At 47.5% G+C, this 17,252-nt stretch overlaps 1 protein-coding gene across 5 annotated transcripts in view; it reads right to left on the reverse strand.

Annotated features, from left to right (window-relative positions):
• ap2a1 (adaptor related protein complex 2 subunit alpha 1) overlaps positions 1-17,252 on the reverse strand; it is a 75,202-nt gene that overhangs the window by 45,295 nt on the left and 12,655 nt on the right. For all 5 annotated transcript variants that reach the window (XR_011587888.1, XM_070861835.1, XM_070861837.1 and 2 more), the window contains exons 2-7: positions 15,367-15,435; positions 8,167-8,309; positions 5,433-5,626; positions 3,969-4,098; positions 1,398-1,499; positions 6-114 (exon numbers count right to left, since the gene is read on the reverse strand). Coding sequence is in view for 4 of the 5 variants with exons in the window: in XM_070861835.1 (XP_070717936.1) it covers positions 6-114; positions 1,398-1,499; positions 3,969-4,098; positions 5,433-5,626; positions 8,167-8,309; positions 15,367-15,435 (747 nt within the window). In the remaining variant the exon portion in view is untranslated. The remainder of the gene's footprint in view (positions 1-5; positions 115-1,397; positions 1,500-3,968; positions 4,099-5,432; positions 5,627-8,166; positions 8,310-15,366; positions 15,436-17,252) is intronic.

Here is a 17,252-nt window from a genome sequence, read left to right on the forward strand (position 1 = left end):
CTTACCAGGTGGAGGGTAGCACTGCAGGAGTCGTAGCAGCTTGACAGAAAGCCAGGGTGCGGGAACAAAGTAATAGGTGTAATCCTGCAGGTCGGTGGAGGCCGACGACACAATCTGCAACAGCCAAAGAACAAGAACCAGTCAAACTATGGGTCGATTGTAAACTAAGCCACTTCTGGTTGGAACCAGAACGCGTCCAGCCGCACACATCTAGATTTTGACACGCGTTTTGCACTCGTGAGAAATTGTTGGTTCTGGGGAATGGAACACTTTCCATCTCGGGTACCCGCCATCAACATCTAGCATGCCCAGATCAGTTACAGCGCGTCATGCAAGTGCCCTCGATCCGGTTTCCTAATCTGCTTTCAATCCGGTCTCACTGTGTGCCCATGATCTGGTTCAACTGTCCATCCTGAACCTGCTTTACCTGCCTGCCCTCGACCCACTTTAACTGTCTTCATTTAAAGCCCACAAACCTGAACAAAAGGTAAGCATTTTGTGATATGCAAATTACCAGAACTATTCCTTTATTCAAAACATAATTCCAAGACTTGCCACCAGAACCAATCGTATTGGATTCCATGGACTGTTTAAGTTGATTGTCTGCCAGAATCCATTCGGTTAACGGACGTGCAGGTAGGGCGAGCTCAGAACCGCTGGGCGCGGCGTTTCATTACTTCGATCAGTATTTGCTGAGCAAAGCCTCTACATTACAACAGTGACTACAACTTCAAATGTACTTCACGGGCTGTGAAGCTCTCGGGGACATCCCAAGGTCGTGACAAGGGCTCCTTCTGCTCCAACCATGTGCCTCAGGCCCAACTTCAGGACAGTACCGCCTGCAACATTTTTCCATTTTCCAAGTGGGCAGTCGTCTTGCGGCCTCCCCTCGGTGAGATTGCCAGCTACCTGTACTTGCAAGTTAGAAGCATTTTTGCGCCGAGGGCGAATGAACACTACGGACGGGGACTGAAATTGCCCAATCTCATTTCACATTGGATGCAAGTTTCCGTGCCTGCCTGCAAGGATCCCATTAGTTTGTACTGGATTTGAAGTCACTGTCCAATAGTGAAAGACCAGTGTCTAACCCACTGCAGCTTCTCTCGTCTCTCCACATCGCCGAAGACCCTCTTGCATTTTTGTTTTCCAGGCAAAAGCAAAGAAGCGGAGATTAAGTGGATAAACAAAGAGCCGGCAAACATCCGATCGAAGATTCTATGCCTCAGCTTATAAAGGCAAGTATGCTGTATGCCTTTTTGAACCACCTTGTCGTCCTGTCCTGCTACCTTTAAGGATCTGTGAACATACACTACAAGGTCCCTTTGTTCCACCGCACCGCAAAATGGAGGACAAGCATCAGTGTTTTAAAAACTCAAGTTGTCCGCACGACCACTTACCCGGCTAAGTCTGGAAACAGCCAGCGAGACGCACGTCTTGAACTCATCGGGATTCTTCTTGCTCAGACATGTGATGAGACTGGTAGCTGCAGTCACTACCCCCTGCAATGAACCAGATGAGTGAAACGGGTTTAGTGCACGCAGACGCTCCCAAGACCATGCGCCTTTAGGTTGCTTTAGGGAATCAAATCATATTTGCACCAATAGGCTTGGGTGCTGCGCAGTACTGTTGCCGCGTGACATTCATCAGTTCACATTTCGCCCACCACCAGCGGCCGGCCTGTAATCAGCAGCACGGCACCCGAGTGCGACACGTCCTTTGGACGAGATGTTAATGCCTGTTCCAGTGGTTCGGATGGACACTGAAGAGCCCATGGCACTATTTTAAGATCAGAGTGTTCGAATGTATTGGCCAACATTCTTCCCTCAACTGACATCATAAGATCAACTGGATATTCGAGTCATTGCTGCTTGGGGGACCTTGATGCACCCAAAATGGCCACTACATAATGATGCATTTAAGAGCAGGCATTTATAGAAACGTATCAGATTATGAGGGGGCTTGACAAGGTGGATGCAGAGAGGATGTTTCCACTGATGGGGGAGACTAGAACTAGAGGGCATGATCTTAGAATAAGGGGCCGCTCATTTAAAACTGAGATGAGGAGAAATTTCTTCTCTGAGGGTTGTGAATCTGTGGAATTCGCTCAGAGAGCTGTGGAAGCTGGGCCATTGAATAAATTTAAGACAGAAATAGAGAGTTTCTTAAACAATAAGGAAATAAGGGGTTATGGGGAGCGGGCGGGGAAGTGGAGCCGAGTCCATGATCAGATCAGCCATGATCTTATTGAGTGGCGGAGCAGGCTCGAGGGGCCTTATGGCCTACTCCTGCTCCTATTTCTTATGTTCTTATGTTCTTATGCTAGACAAGCATATGACAGAGAAGGGAATAGAGGGTTATACGATAGATTTACACGAGGAAAGACGGGAGGAGGTTCGAGTGGGGCATAAACAGCGGCATGGACTGGTTGGGCCGAATGGCCTGTTTCTGTGTCGTATATCCGATGGAATCCTATTTACATTTTGCTGAATGGTGCTCGCAGGCTGAGGGCCATCGGAGCAGGCCGGTGAATGGAAGGTGCGGCGTGGAGGCATACCACTCCAGGGAGCAGCACGTGCTGGAGCAGGAGAGCAACGGCAGTGAAAAGGGAAGTCACCAAGGTCCAGGTCGGTGATTGGAACGAGGGCAGGTACAGCAGGAGCAGCGAGGTCAGGGCGAAGGAGCGGCGAGGGATTGTAGAGGGACGTGATCGGGCCTAGGAGAGGCGCGAGTTCGGGGCCCAGGAAAGGCGAGGGCCCAGGGGCAGCACGGGCCAGCCCACACTGCAATATGTGCGCACTAGGCCCGTGCAGCAGAGCTGGTCTCCAGTTGTCTTGGTTAATTCTTGCTAATGGACCAAGACCTAGCTCTGTCAAGCCTGTGTGGTGGCTGGTGTGAAACGGTCACCACACGTTAAAAAAGTCCACGCACAGGCATCCTCCACCCTTCAAGATTTAGTTCGGGATCTGGAATATTAGGTCCTTCATTGAAACACCTGTGAACTTCTTGAGAAACGTATTGGGATATGAGAAAGAGAAGAAGAGAAGAGGAGAAAAAGGGAAAGGGAAAAAGAAAATAAGGACTACATAAATGCAAGCTCAAGCTCACTCTTTCTGCCCATCAGTATTCTTTCATCTGAGCTCAGATGAACAAAGCCTATAATTGTACTGCTGGCTGCTTCTCAAAACTCAACTAAGATGGCACTTCCACCATCATGCTTTGCTGAAATCCTAGTGACAACCGTGCTTCTGGTACCTTACCCAAGTGGCCACTTTTCACTCGAGAGTCTAGAGGGAGAGCGCTGGCAAATATCCCATACGTCCCTCAGATCTCAATTCGATCAACCACCAATTCCAACATCCCACACTTTCCAGCAAATGAGTCCCCGAGACGATTGTATTCCTCCCCTCCACTGCCTAGAATATTGAAGCTAATGTCAGCTGTGGCTCAGTGGGCAGCATCCTCGCCCGAGTCAGAAGGTTGTGGGTTCTAGTCCCACTCCAGGAACTTGAGCACAGAAATCTGGGCTGACCGTGCAGTGCTGGGGGAGAGTTGCACTGTCGGAGGTGTCATCTTTTGGATGAGACATTAAACCGAGTCCCCGTCTGTTCTCTCAGGTGGATGTAAAAGATCCCATGGCACTATTGCGAAAAAGCGCAGGGGAGTTCTCTCCGGTGTCCTGGGCCCAATGTTTATCCCTCAATCAACATCACTGACACAGAGGATCTGCCAAGTTCCCTGCATGACAGCAGTGAATACTATTCAGGAGTGTTTCATTGGCTGCAAAGTGCTTTGGGACTTCAGGTGGTCGTGAAAGACACTGTATAAATGCAAGCCTGTCTTTAACTGAGAAGGGACTGAATTTGAAGCCTCTCTGTTAGGTACGGCTCGGTTCTATACTGGGGAGAGAATTACCAAATGAGCTAGAATTACTATTTTTTTTTTAAATTTAAGACAAAAGAATTGTTTACCAGATGCTGGTCGTTGAGTAGATGTACGACTCTGGAAGTCCACTCGCCCATGGGTACCAGGTCTGGGGAAGTCTTGTAGAGACGCAGCAGACACAAGGCAGCACTCTGTTTCACACTGTCCATGGTATCACTGTCAACGCAAGATTACCACGACCCAACAAGTTCAGTGGAAGAAATGTATCCGTTCTAATTATAAGGTATCAACCTGAAACGTCAACTCTGTTTCTCTCTCCACAGATGCTGCCCGTCAGTATTTTCAGCATTTTCTGTTTTTATATTAAATGAATGTTTGAGTACTGTGTGCAATTCTGGTCGCCATATTATAAAAAGGGTATCGAGGCACTGGAGAGGGTGCAGAGAAGATTTACAAGGATGGTGTCAGAACTGCGAGGATATACATATCAGGAAAAGATGAACAGGCTGGGTCTCTTGTCTCTTCAAAAAAAGATGGCTGAGGGGTGATCTAATAGAGGTCTTTAAAATGATGAAAGGTTTTGATAGAGTGGATACAGAGAGAATGTTTCCACTTGTGGGGAAGAGCATAACTAGAGGCCATCAATATAAGATAGATAGTCACCAAGAAATCCAATCGGGAATTTAGGAGAAACTTCTTTATCCAGAGAGCGGTGAGAATGTGGAACTCGCTGCCACAGGGAGGGGTTGAAGCGAATAGTATCGATGCATTTAAGGGGAGGCTAGACAAGCATGTGAGGGAGAAGGGAATAGAGGGTTATGCCGATAGATTTAGATGAGAAAAGACGGGAGGTGGCTCGAGCGGAGCATAAACACCGGCATGGACTGGTTGGGTCGAATGGCCTGTTTCTGTGCCATATATACTATGAATCCTGGCGTTAGAGCTGCTGATTACAGAGGGGAAAAGGAGGAAAACAACAATGCTGGTTTTATTTTTAAAATGTAAGACTTGGGTTTATCAAGTTAAAAGTTCTTGATGCTGGGCACGGAATACCTTCCATTTAGGGTCGAGGTCAGCAACAAACACTCCCAGGGCAGGTACAGCTTGGATTAGATGCACAGTAAAGCTCTCTCTACACTGTCCCATCAAACACTCCCAGGGTTGTTATAGCACGGGGTTAGATACAGAATAAAGCTCCCTCTACACTGTCCCATCAAACACTCCCAGGACAGATACAGCACGGGTTAGATACAGAGTAAAGGTCCCTCTACACTTTGCCATCAAACACTCCCAGGGCAGGTACAGCACAGGTTAGCTGGAGTAGTGTTTTCCCCCACTTTGCCCCAACATTGTGTCTCAGCCCATACCTCAGAACGTTTGTGAGCATTAATGTGGCAATTTCTGATTTCTCACACCAGCCACCTGTAAAATCTGTTGCTCATGAGCAGCAGGATGTGGTTCGAGACTGCCCAACCTCATTTTCCGACAGAGCCAGAACAGCCGGTTGATGGAGAAGATTTATATCCACAATCACATGAAGACGCACTTACCCGGCCACCAGGATTTTGGGAATCTCGGAGGCAAAGGCCTCTGCCATTTCCCGGCTGCCGACGTTCGCGATGCAGTGCAGAGCGAGACACATGAAGATGGGGTTGCGGCTGGCCAGGTCGTTCTTGATGGCGTTGTTGATCAGACGGATCAGCTCGCTGTTGGAGTTGACCAGCACCGAGATGAAGAGGTAACCCTGAGAACGCAGAACACACACGTCGGAAGCTGGACTTCTGAAGAACGTTGTGGTACCACGTCTCAAATCCGGCAGCCTCTGGACCGAGACCCTGCCGGTTTTCGGACAAGAAAATCAATAAAATCAGTAGCCTATCTTAGGCTTATTTGAATGGATAAGAAAAACAAGGAATACATGAAGTAGAATAAAGTCAATTATTGTAAGGTAAATACAAGGATAAAGTAAATTAACTATTTATTACAAATTATATGCTGTACTGATCATATGAGAGCTTGTTTGTTGAGGGCCAGGCTGAGGCTCAGGCCATTTAAACCATAGCGGCGAAGCTGATAACTAGTCTGGCCCGCCGGTTTATGGACAATAATTCCGGATTTTATTTTACTGAACACCAAATGGGATTTTCTCAAGGATGTCTGATTTCAGACAATTCCGATTGTCAGCCAGACGGATTTTGAGATGTTGTACAAGCGACGGACTTGGAGTCTTTAGTTGATGCTCAACATTTCTAATGCAGAGCAGCTAAACGTTAGTTGCAACCGTTTGATACCATTCAGAGGAAATCATGATTAAAGGTGTGGAGAGCTCTGGTTAGACCACACCTCGAGTACAGGGTCTCTGGTCACCGAGACACAAGGGAGATAGTCAAGCGCCGGAGGCGGTGCAGAGAGGAGCCACGAGGCTCATCCCCAGTGTCAATGGTCTGAGTTACGAGGAACAAAATGGAGACACTTGAGTTTTCCAGACTGTCGGACAGTTGATCAAGAGCTCAATACAATAGCAAAACGCTGTGGAAAAAGGTAAATCTGGAATATTACTTTATATTAAACGGAGAGAGTGGGACGAGTGGTCACAGGATCAAATAGTGAAAGATAAATGCACGAACAATGACTAAAATAACTTGTATTTATATAGTGCCTTTAATGTAGTAAAATGTCCCAAGTTGCTTCACAGGAGTGTTATAAGACAAAATAAATTAATTTGACACCAAGCCACACAAGAAGAAATTATGGTGGATGACCAAAATCTTGGTCAAAGAGCTGGGTTTTAGGGAGCGGCTTGAAGGAGGTGAGGTTTAGGGAGGGAGTTCCAGAGCTTGGGGCCCAGGCAGCTGAAGGCACGGCCACCAATGGTTGGCAATGGTCACCCCTCTGGTCCATCTAACTTGTCCCACACAGTTGCAATGCCTTGTGCATGACAATATATACATACCCTACCCCACCCCACCCAAAACCATGTAGGACCAACATCAGGAAGTTCTACTTCAAAGAGTGATCAACACATGGAGTGGACTCATTAGAATGGTGGAGATGTAACACTGGAATCACTTGAAAGTAATTCTCCCCAGTGACTTGCCAATATTTAAGTGACAAGCAACAATGTTAAAACAGATGATCTAGTTTTCTCATTGCTGTTTGTGGGAGCTTGCTGTGCGCAAATTGGCTGTAACCTTTCCTTGCAATACAATAGTGACTTCATTGGTTGTGAAGCGCTTTGGGACATCCTAAGGCTGTGAACGGCGCTATAGAAATGCAAGTTCTTACTTTAAAACGTCTACATGCACAGCTTTTGGACAAAAATAGGATCTGGCTCGATTGTGATGCCCTCCTTGGTTGAAGGGCCCGTTGGCCCTCGCCGTCTTAAGCTCAGACATTAAGGAACGGCTACTTAGGTAAGGCAACCACCCCAAGTCTGCAACCACGTTTTTATTTGGAGAAAGAGTTGCTAATCAGAAATGTTGCTCAACGCAGTCTCAAAGCTTCCTGTCTATCACAGTATGCACGTATTGCATCTGAAGAGAGATAAGATTTACAAGAGAAACCAATTTGATTTGATCAGGATGTCAGCCCCACGCAGATCCTTAGCGGGCCATTAGTTTTCATAGAATGACAGTAATACAGCACAGGAGACCATTCAGCCCATCGAGTCTGCACCGGCTTTCGAGGAGCAATCCAGCTAGTCCCACTCCCCCCACCCCCTCTCTCTCCATATCCCTGCAATTTTTTTCCTCCTTCAAGTATTTATCCAATCCCCTTTTGAAGGCTACTGTTGAGTCTGTTTCCACCACCCAATCAGGCACTGCATTCCAAATCCTAACCACTCCTTGAGTAAAGAAAGGTTTGCTCTCATGTTACCTCTGGTTGTTTTACCAATCATCTTAAATCTGTGCCCTCTGGTTAACTTAAGAACATAATAGGAGCAGGAGTCGGCCATTCGGCCCCTCGAGCCTGCTCCGCCATTCAATAAGATCATGGTTGATCTGATCTTGGCCTCAACTCCACTTCCCCGCCTGCTCCCCATAACCCTCGACTCCCTTATCATTCAAAAATCTGTCTATCTCCACCTTAAATATATTCAATGACCCAGCCTCCACAGCTCTCTGGGGCAGAGAATGCCACAGATTCACGACCCAGAGAAGAAATTCCTCCTCACCTCCATTTTAAATGGGCGACCCCTTATTCTGAAGTTCTGCTCTTTCCCTCAATAACGCCTACTCCCAATCCACTTCACCCACACAGTTCTGATCGAGCATAAACACTCACAATCTGCTTCTCCGTGTACTTGTTGGAACTGAGCAGGTTGACCGCCTCCATGTGGCCAAAGTCAATGTCATGTCCGAGCAGGAAGATGAAGAGCAGCTTGCAGACATACTTCTTCTTACTGTAGCCATCCAGCGCCTTGTCTCCTGTAGCGGAAGAGAGAATTTCATAGTATTACACACATAATGCAGCTCAGAAACAGGCCATTCGTCCCAACTGGACCATGCTGGGGATGGGCGAGAAAAATCAGCCTGGGTTCCTGTTCCTGATCTCTTTTCAGCAACGTGCATTTGTGGCCTTCAGGTGAGAATAAGATTGGGCTAATTTGAAGGGTATCACAACAACAACTTGTATATAGCGCCTTTAATGTAGTGAAACGTCCCAAGTGGCTTCACAGGAGTATGGAGATAAAACATTTGATACCGAGCCACATAAGTAGAAAATAGCAGTTGACCAAAAGCTTGGTCAAAGAGGTCGGTTTTAAGGAGCATCTTGAAGGAGGAAAGAGAGGTAGAGAGGTAGAGAGGTTTATGGAGGGAGTTCCAGAGCTTGGGGCCCAGGCAACAGAAGGCACGGCCACTGATGGTTGAGTGATTATAATCAGGGATGCTCAAGAGGGCAGAATTAGAGGAGCGCAGAGATCTCGGGGGGGTTTGTGGGGCTGGAGGAGATTACAGAGATTGGGAGGGGGCAGGGCCATGGAAGGATTTGAAAACAAGGCTGAGAATTTTGAAATCGAGGCATTGCCCAGTCGAATAACCTGCCAACATTCGCTGCCTCGGTTCACGGATGAAGAATGGTCAATTAAGCAGGTAGCTGGAGGAACTCCCAGCAGCCGGTAACATGTGTAACTGCACTCTGCAAGAATGGCATCCTCTGGGGAGGTGTGGGGTTAAAAGGAGGAGAGAGAGAGAGAGAGAGACCTGTGCTGATTTAGTTTATTTCTAAACCTCCTCCCCCTCCCCTCCCTTGTATCTGAGCTGGGGCTCCGGATATACTGCTGACTGGTGTGCATTTCTCACTGTTGGAAGAGAGGAAGAAGAAAAAAAAACAGCTGACTCACAACTGAAACAGGAAGCCCGGATGTGTTGAGGGAGGTTGCTGCTGTTTTCTTAGTCCCGTGTGATGACTGCATTTTGACCTTCGGAGGCAGAGTGGGGGTCGTGGGCAAAGAAAAAACACACACATTGTGGGAGTAAGAGGAAAATAACAATTGTGCTGACCCACGGGTGTTTGGAGGAAAGTGGCAGTGCCACACTGACTGGGAAACAGCAGCAGTTATGCACAAACTACCTCTGCAGTCGCCAGGCTTGCAAAAGCAACCCAGTTCCCTTATTTCAATATTTCCCAATTGGGGTTCCTGCTAGCTTACCCCCCCCAGCCCGCCCACCCCTCTGCATTACATGAAAATTCATTCTCTCCTCTCAGACAGCACTGGGTAGGGAGTGCAGAAAGAAACCTAGAAAATAGGTGTAGGAGTAGGCCATTCGGCCCTTCGAGCCTGCAGCACCATTCAATAAGATCACGGCTGATCATTCACCTCAGTACCTAGAAACACTCATAATTTTTTTTTTTTTTGCACTCGACTGAGTCAGAAGGTTGTGGGTTCAAGTCCCACACCAGGGACTTGAGCACATAAATCTAGGCTGACACTCCCAGTGCAGTGCTGAGGGAGCACCACACTGTCGGAGGGGCAGTACTGAGGGAGCGCCGCACTGTCGGAGGGGCAGTACTGAGGGAGCGCCGCACTGTCGGAGGGGCAGTACTGAGGGAGCGCCGCACTGTCGGAGGGGCCGTCTTTCGGATGAGGCCTGAAACCGAGGTCCCGTCTGCCCTCTCAGGTAAAAGATCCCACGGCCACTATTTCGAAGGAGTTATCCCAGGTGTCCTTGGGCCAGTATTTATCCCTCAGTCAACATAAAAAAACAGATTATCTGGTCATTAGCACATTGCTGTTTGTGGCAGCTTGCTGTGCATAAGTTGGCTGCCACGTTTCCTACATTACAACAGTGACTACACTCCAAAAAGTACTTCATTGGCTGTAAAGCGCTTTGAGATGTCCGGTAATCGTGAAAGGCGCTATATAAATGCAAGTCTTTTTTTAAAAAGTAAATATTCTAAATGTATTTTGAAGTTTTCTAGTTCAACCATTCTCCACTAGCAGACTATTCTACCTGAAGAGTCTCACACTCTGTGCCCATGGTGTAATGTATTTACTTCATGGGTTCTTTGCTTAAGAATTCATAGCAACACATTGCTATTAAGAACTAGTTGGTTGATTAGCAAAAGGTTTAACAATCACACAACACACACATTACCACTTCATCGACCAGGCTCACAACCACCTGCCTCATCATGGATCCCCCGAACCCAACTGGCTGGGGTTTTATTGAGTCTTGTGAACATCACGTGACTGACTAAGCCACTCACAACTCAACAACTCTACAACTATTTTAAAAAGAACTTTTAACTCAAGTAGCCCCCTTTTAGAAAGGGCACTAGAACCCACAAATTTCCAAATCAACAGGGAATTTTACCTAATTATATTAAGATTCTGTTCCGGGGTGATGATGCACTCCAGTCCCTCTGGCGTCCACCTCTCACGGAAGGCCGCGAGCGTACCGGTGGACACCGCGTGCTCCATCTCTAGGGACACCCTGGCTTGGATGTAACAGCGGAAGAGAGGCAGGCAGTCGAGCTGAATGACCCCCTCGACCGCCTGCTGCCTGGACCGGTTGGCCAGGCCCAGGAGCAGTCCGACGAGGAGACCTTCAGACCTACCCGCTCCCCCTCCGCACAGGTTGCCCAAAGATCAGGAGCGTGGGACTGAAGTGCAACCAGAAATCGAGGAGCAACCCTTCAAATAATGGAAGAGGGGGCTGCAACCTCACACACTGTACATACACGTGGAACACGGACTCCTCCAGACCGCAGTAAACAACAGCTCTACAAACCTGTGAGCATACTCACAGGTGCATACATTACAAGTGTACACAGGAGGCATGCGTGTATATTCCTGACCAGTCACTGCCTGAATCTCCCGGTGCCCTGAACAGGACGATATTAGTGAGCCCCGATTACAAGAGCTGTAACGAAAGCAAGTCCAAAATCATGTAATGAGCGATGTTTAGTTGTATCCTGGAACTCCAGTAGCGGACGACGAGGTTCAACACCGCCTTCAGTGCGCCAGCGCAGCCTTCGTCCGCCTGAGTAAAAGAGTGTTCGAAGACCAGCCCGTCAAATCTGCCACCAAGCTCATGGTCTACAGGGCTGTAGTAATACCCGCCCTCCTGTATGGCTCAGAGGCATGGACCATGTACAGTAAACACCTCAAATCGCTGGCGAAATACCACCAACGATGTCTCCGCAAGATCCTGCAAATCCCCTGGGAGGACACACGCATTTTTATTAACAAAGGTTTAACAATCACATTACACATTACAATTCATCCACCAAGCTCACAACCACCTGCTTCATCGTGGACACCCTGACCCCAAATGGCTGGGGTTTTATTGAGTCTTGTGAACATTACGTGACTGGCAAAGCCACTTACAATGCAACAGCTCTACCAGCCTGTGAGCATACTCACAGGAGCATACGTTACACATGGAAAATGCATTTTCCAGTGGAGCTCACTTGACAGCAACCAGCGAATGGAAACCCAGCCGAATCCACCGGCCACAAACCGCCCCAGGCACACGGAGACAAACTGCACTGCCCCAGTTGTTAGCCTGCTAGAGATCAGTTGAGTCGGGAACTTCCGATTTGTGTAGCTTAATGCTGGACATAGTGATCTTTTATCAGCTAGGTCTCTCCCAATGGGATTGCTGCTTTTAGGATTCGAAAGGGACTGTGGTTAGCTTGTGCAGAACAAGAGAGCTAGTGGACACAGCCTGCGCTTGAAGGGCCTGGGGGGGGGGGGGGGGGGAAGAGATGAGGGGAATTGCGGAAACATAGTTTGAGAGAAAGTGGTCAATCTGTGGAACAGGATCTCTAGGAAGACGGTGGGAGCAGTTAGTCGTGATTCATTCAAATGCAAACGAGTAGATTTCTTTCAGGAAATAACAATCCAGTATGGTGAGTGTAGCGAGCTTGGGAGGAACAGGGGACTTTGAACCTTAAGACCTTTGGTTCCCAAAACGTCCCCCACTGGGGTTTTTTCTCACCTCGTGTCTGTTGTAGACTCATTGATGGAGATTGATAAGAACAGAAATAGGAGCAGGAGTTGGCCATACGGCCCCTCGAGCCTGCTCCGCCATTCAATAAGATCATGGCTGATCCGATCATGGACTCAGGCCCACTTCCCACCCGCTCCCCATAACCCCTTATCGTTTAAGAAATTGAATAAATTTAAGACAGAAATAGACAATGTCCACAGCTCTCTGAGGCAGCAAATTCCACAGATTTACAACATCAGAGAAGAAATTTCTCTTCATCTCCGTTTTAAATGAGCGGCTCCTTTTTCTAAGATCATGCCCTCTAGTTCTAGTCTCCCCCATCAGTGGAAACATCCTCTCTCCATCCACTTTGTCAAGCCTCCTCATAATCTTGTATGTTTCGATAAGATCACCTCTCATTCTTCTGAATGCCAATGAGTAGAGGCCCAACCTACTCAACCTTTCCTCATAAGTCAACCCCTTCATCCCCGGAATCAACCAAGTGAACCTTCTCTGAACTGCCTCCAAAGCAAGTATATCCTTTCGTAAATATGGAAATCAAAACTGCATGCAGTATTCCAGGTGTGGCCTCACCAATACCTTGTATAGTTGTAGCAAGACTTCCCTACTTTTATATTCCATCCCCTTTGCAATAAGGGCCAAGATACCATTGGCCTTCCTGATCACTTGCTGTACCTGCATACTATCCTTTTGTGTTTCATGCACACATATCCCCAGGTCCTGCTGTACTGCGGCACTTTGCAATCTTTCTCCATTTAAATAATAACTTGCTCTTTGATTTTTTTTCTGCCATAGTGCATGACCTCACACTTTCCGACATACTCCATCTGCCAAATGTTTGCCCACTCACTCAGCCTGCCTATGTCCTTTTGCAGGTTTTGTGTCCCCTCCTCACACATTGCTTTTCTTCTCATCTTTGTATCGTCAGCAAACTTGGCTACATTACACTCATTCCTTCTTCCAAGTCGTTAATATAGATTGTAAATAGTTGGGGTCCCAGCACTGATCCCACAGATTTACAACACTCAGAAGAAATTCCTCCTCATCTCAGTTTTAAATGGGCGGCCCTTATTCTGAGACTATGCCCCTTAGTTTTAGTTTCCCCTATCAGTGGAAATATCCTCTCTGCATCCACCTTGTTGAGCCACCTCATTATCTTATATGTTTCGATAAGGTCACCTCTCATTCTTCTGAACTCCAATGAGTATAGGCCCAACCTACTCAACCTATCTTCATAAGTCAACCCCCTCATCTACCTTCTCTGAACTAGGTTGATTCCAGAGATGAGGGGGTTGATTGGTTGATTGGTCAACAACTCCATTATCGTTGGATTGTGCGACTACCAGAGTGGTAGAAGGTGAACTAGATAGACCTGGGTCTTTCTCGTCTAGCAATTCCTAGGTTTAACTTAATGCAGGCTAGAGTTGCAACTGGTTTCTCCACGAGAAGCGCAGCCTCCTATTGACACCGCTGAAGTGGCAACATGCAGGAAATGTCTCTGCCACTCTGTCTCACTGGGGTGCTAGTGATGTGAACTGTGCTCCCAGACAATACGGTTAACAGGGTACCCTGAAGCATTCACCTCACAAACACTCATGTCCGTTCAACCCGTTGCATCTCTCCTGAAGGATAGGCTGCTTGGGGACTGACTATATGATCTCACAACTTCCAACAAAAACAGGCAGGGAAGAAAATCCAACCAGCGTACAGAGCAACATAGATATTATCTTTAAAGCAAACGGGTTTAGGCATGGCAATTGGCAAAACTGCGGCGGGAGCAAGAACGCAGGTGCTTCACACACCAAACACAGCCAACTCATTTTGGTCATAAAAAATCTTAACTAATTTTAATGCGTTTCATAGACGGTACAGCTTATAAACAGGCCATTTGGCCGAACAGGTTCATGCCGGGGTTTACACTCCACACACAAGCCTCCTCTCACCCCAACTTCACCTCACCTGCTCAGCATATCCTCTAGTCCTTTTTCTCTCATGTTTTTAAATCTAGCTTCCCTTTAAATATGTCTATGCTAATCACCTCAACCACAAGTTTCACTCCAGGAAATAAACACAGCCTCACGTGTTTTTTCGGTCTCAAGTTCGCCTCCTCTGTTTTTTTGGGACGCACTGCTCATTCCTTACATTCCCCAGGCACTCCCAAGCTCACACCACACAGTGTTGCCCAATCAAGAGCTCCACCCCAGCGATTCGTCAGCTCCAACCAACAAGCTATCGGAGAGGCGCACAAACGTGAGCAGCACGTCTCACTCAGAGTCCTCTGTTTAGGGGGGGGGGGCGCTGTGCTGTGTGGGAAGGGAAGAATAGCCAACAGCCTCCCCCTACCAGCTCCATAGATGGCATGATTGAAAATACTAAGTAGTAGGTTACATTTTCGGCAGACTGCTCATTCTGGCCGGTGTCTTTTGCAACCATTCACAAGATGCACTTGCAGCAACTCCCCGAGGCTTCTTCAACAGCACCTCCCAAACCCGCGGCCGCTACCGCCTAGAAGGACAAGGGCAGCAGGTGCATGGGAACACCACCACCTCCAGATCACGCACCATCCAGACTTGGAAATATATCGACCATTCTGTCATCGTCGCTGGGTCAAAATCCTGGAACTCCCTACATAATAGCACTGTGGGAGCACCTTCACCACACGGATTGCAGCGGTTCAAGGCGACAGCTCACCACCACCTTCTCAAGGACAATTAGGGATTGGGCAATAAATGCCAGCCTTGCCAGCGACGACCACATCCCAAGAATGAATTTAATTTTTTTTTTTTTTTTTTAATTATTCACTCCAGTTTCATTGCCCATCAGACCCTTGTACTTTGGTCGATAGGGCTAGGGGACCCATCACACACACACACACGCGCCCCATTATCTTTTGCCAATGCTACTTCTGTGGACAGCTAGGTGGGTGGCACTTGCCAGGCCTGCATTCCGTCACTGAAATCCATTCTCCCCACACCCCCCGCCCCAGCTTTGAAGAGATTTTCCATCGGCAAATGGGCACACATACCTTTGAACTTCGATCGGATGTTTGCCAGCTCTTTGTTTATCCGTTTAATCTCTGCTTCTTTGCTTTTGCCTGGAAAAAAAAAGGCAAGAAGGACTTCAGTAATGTGGAGACAGAAGAAGCTGGAATTGTTCTCTTTGGAGCAGGGGGGTTATGCTTGAACTGTATAAAACTCTCATTAGGTCACAGCTGGAGTACTGCGTGCAGTTCTGCTCACCACATTACAGAAAAGATGTGATTGCACTGGATAGGGTACAGAGGTGATTTATGAGGATGTTGCCAGGACTGGAGAATTTTAGCGATGAGGAAAGATTGGATATGCTGGGGTTGTTTTCTTTGGAACAGGAAGTTGATGATGGGAGAGCTAATTGAGGTGTATAAACATAGAAACTAGGTACAGGAGTCGGCCATTCGAGCCTGCACCACCATTCATGGCTGATCATTCACCTCAGTACCCCTTTCCTGCTTTCGCTCCATACCCCTTGATCCCTTTAACCGTAAGGGTCATATCTAACTCCCTCGTGAATATTTCTAACGAACTGGCATCGACAACTCTCTGCAGTAGAGAATTCCACAGGGTCACAATTCTCTGAGTGAAGAAGTTTCTCCTCATCTCGGTCCTAAATGGCTAATCCCCTTATCCTTAGACTGTGACCCTGGTTCTGGACTTCCCCAACATTGGGAACATTCTTCCTGCATCTAACCTGTCCAGTCCCGTCAGAATCTTATATGTTTCTATGAGATCCCCTCTCATTCTTCTAAATTCCAGTGAATACAGGCCCAGTCGATCCAGTCTCTCCTCATATGTCAGTCCTGCCATCCCGGGAATCAGTCTGGTGAACATTTGCTGCACTCCCTCAATAGCAAGAACATCCTTCCTCAGATTAGCTAACCAAAGCTGGCCACAATATTCCAGGCCTCACCAAGGCCCTATACAACTGCAGTAAGACCTCTCTGCTCCTATACTCAAATCCCCTAGCTATGAAGGCCAACATGCCATTTGCCTACTTCACCGCCTGCTGTACCTGCATGCCCACTTTCAATGACTGACGCACCATGACACCCAGGTCTTGTTGCACCTCCCCTTTTCCTAATCTGCCGCCATTCAGATAATATACTGCCTTCATGTTTTTGCCACCAAAGTGGATAACCTCACATTTATCCACATTATACTGCATCTGCCATGCATTTGCTCACTCACCTAACCTGTCCAAGTCACCCTGCAGCCTCTTAGCATCCTATATAGAGTGGATAGGAAGGACCTATTTCCCTTAGTATACAGGTCAACGACCAGGGGGCATAGATTTAAAGTAATTGGTACAAGGTTTAGAGGGGACTTGAGGGGAAATATTTTCACCCAGAGGGTGGTGGGGGTCTGGAACTCACTGCCTGACCACATTTAAAAAGTAATTGGATATGCACTTGGAATGCCGTAACCTACAGGGCTACGGACCAAGAGCTGGAAAGTGGGATTAGGCTGGATAGCTCTTTGTCGGCCGGCGCGGACACGATGGGCCGAATGGTCTTCTTCAGTGCTGTAAATTTCTATGATTCTAGAGCAGAGTGGGTAGATTTAATAGGTGTTCAAAATCATGAAGAGCTTTGATAAGAGTAGATAGGGAGAAACTGTTTCCAGTGGCAGGAGGGTCGGTAACCAGCGGACACAGATTTAAGATAAATCGGCAAAGAATCAGGGTAGGGAAATTAGGAGAATTTATTTTACACAGCGTGTTGTGGTGATCGGGAACGCGCTGCCTGAAATGGCGGTGGAAGCAGATTCAATAACAACTTTCAAGAGGGAATTGGATAGATACTTGAAAAGAAAAATTTTGCAGGGCTATGGGGAGCAGGACTAATTGGATCACTCTGACAAGTGCCAGCACAGGCAC

Source organism: Pristiophorus japonicus, chromosome 19, assembly GCF_044704955.1.
Source record: "Pristiophorus japonicus isolate sPriJap1 chromosome 19, sPriJap1.hap1, whole genome shotgun sequence".
Lineage (NCBI taxonomy): Eukaryota > Metazoa > Chordata > Chondrichthyes > Pristiophoridae > Pristiophorus > Pristiophorus japonicus.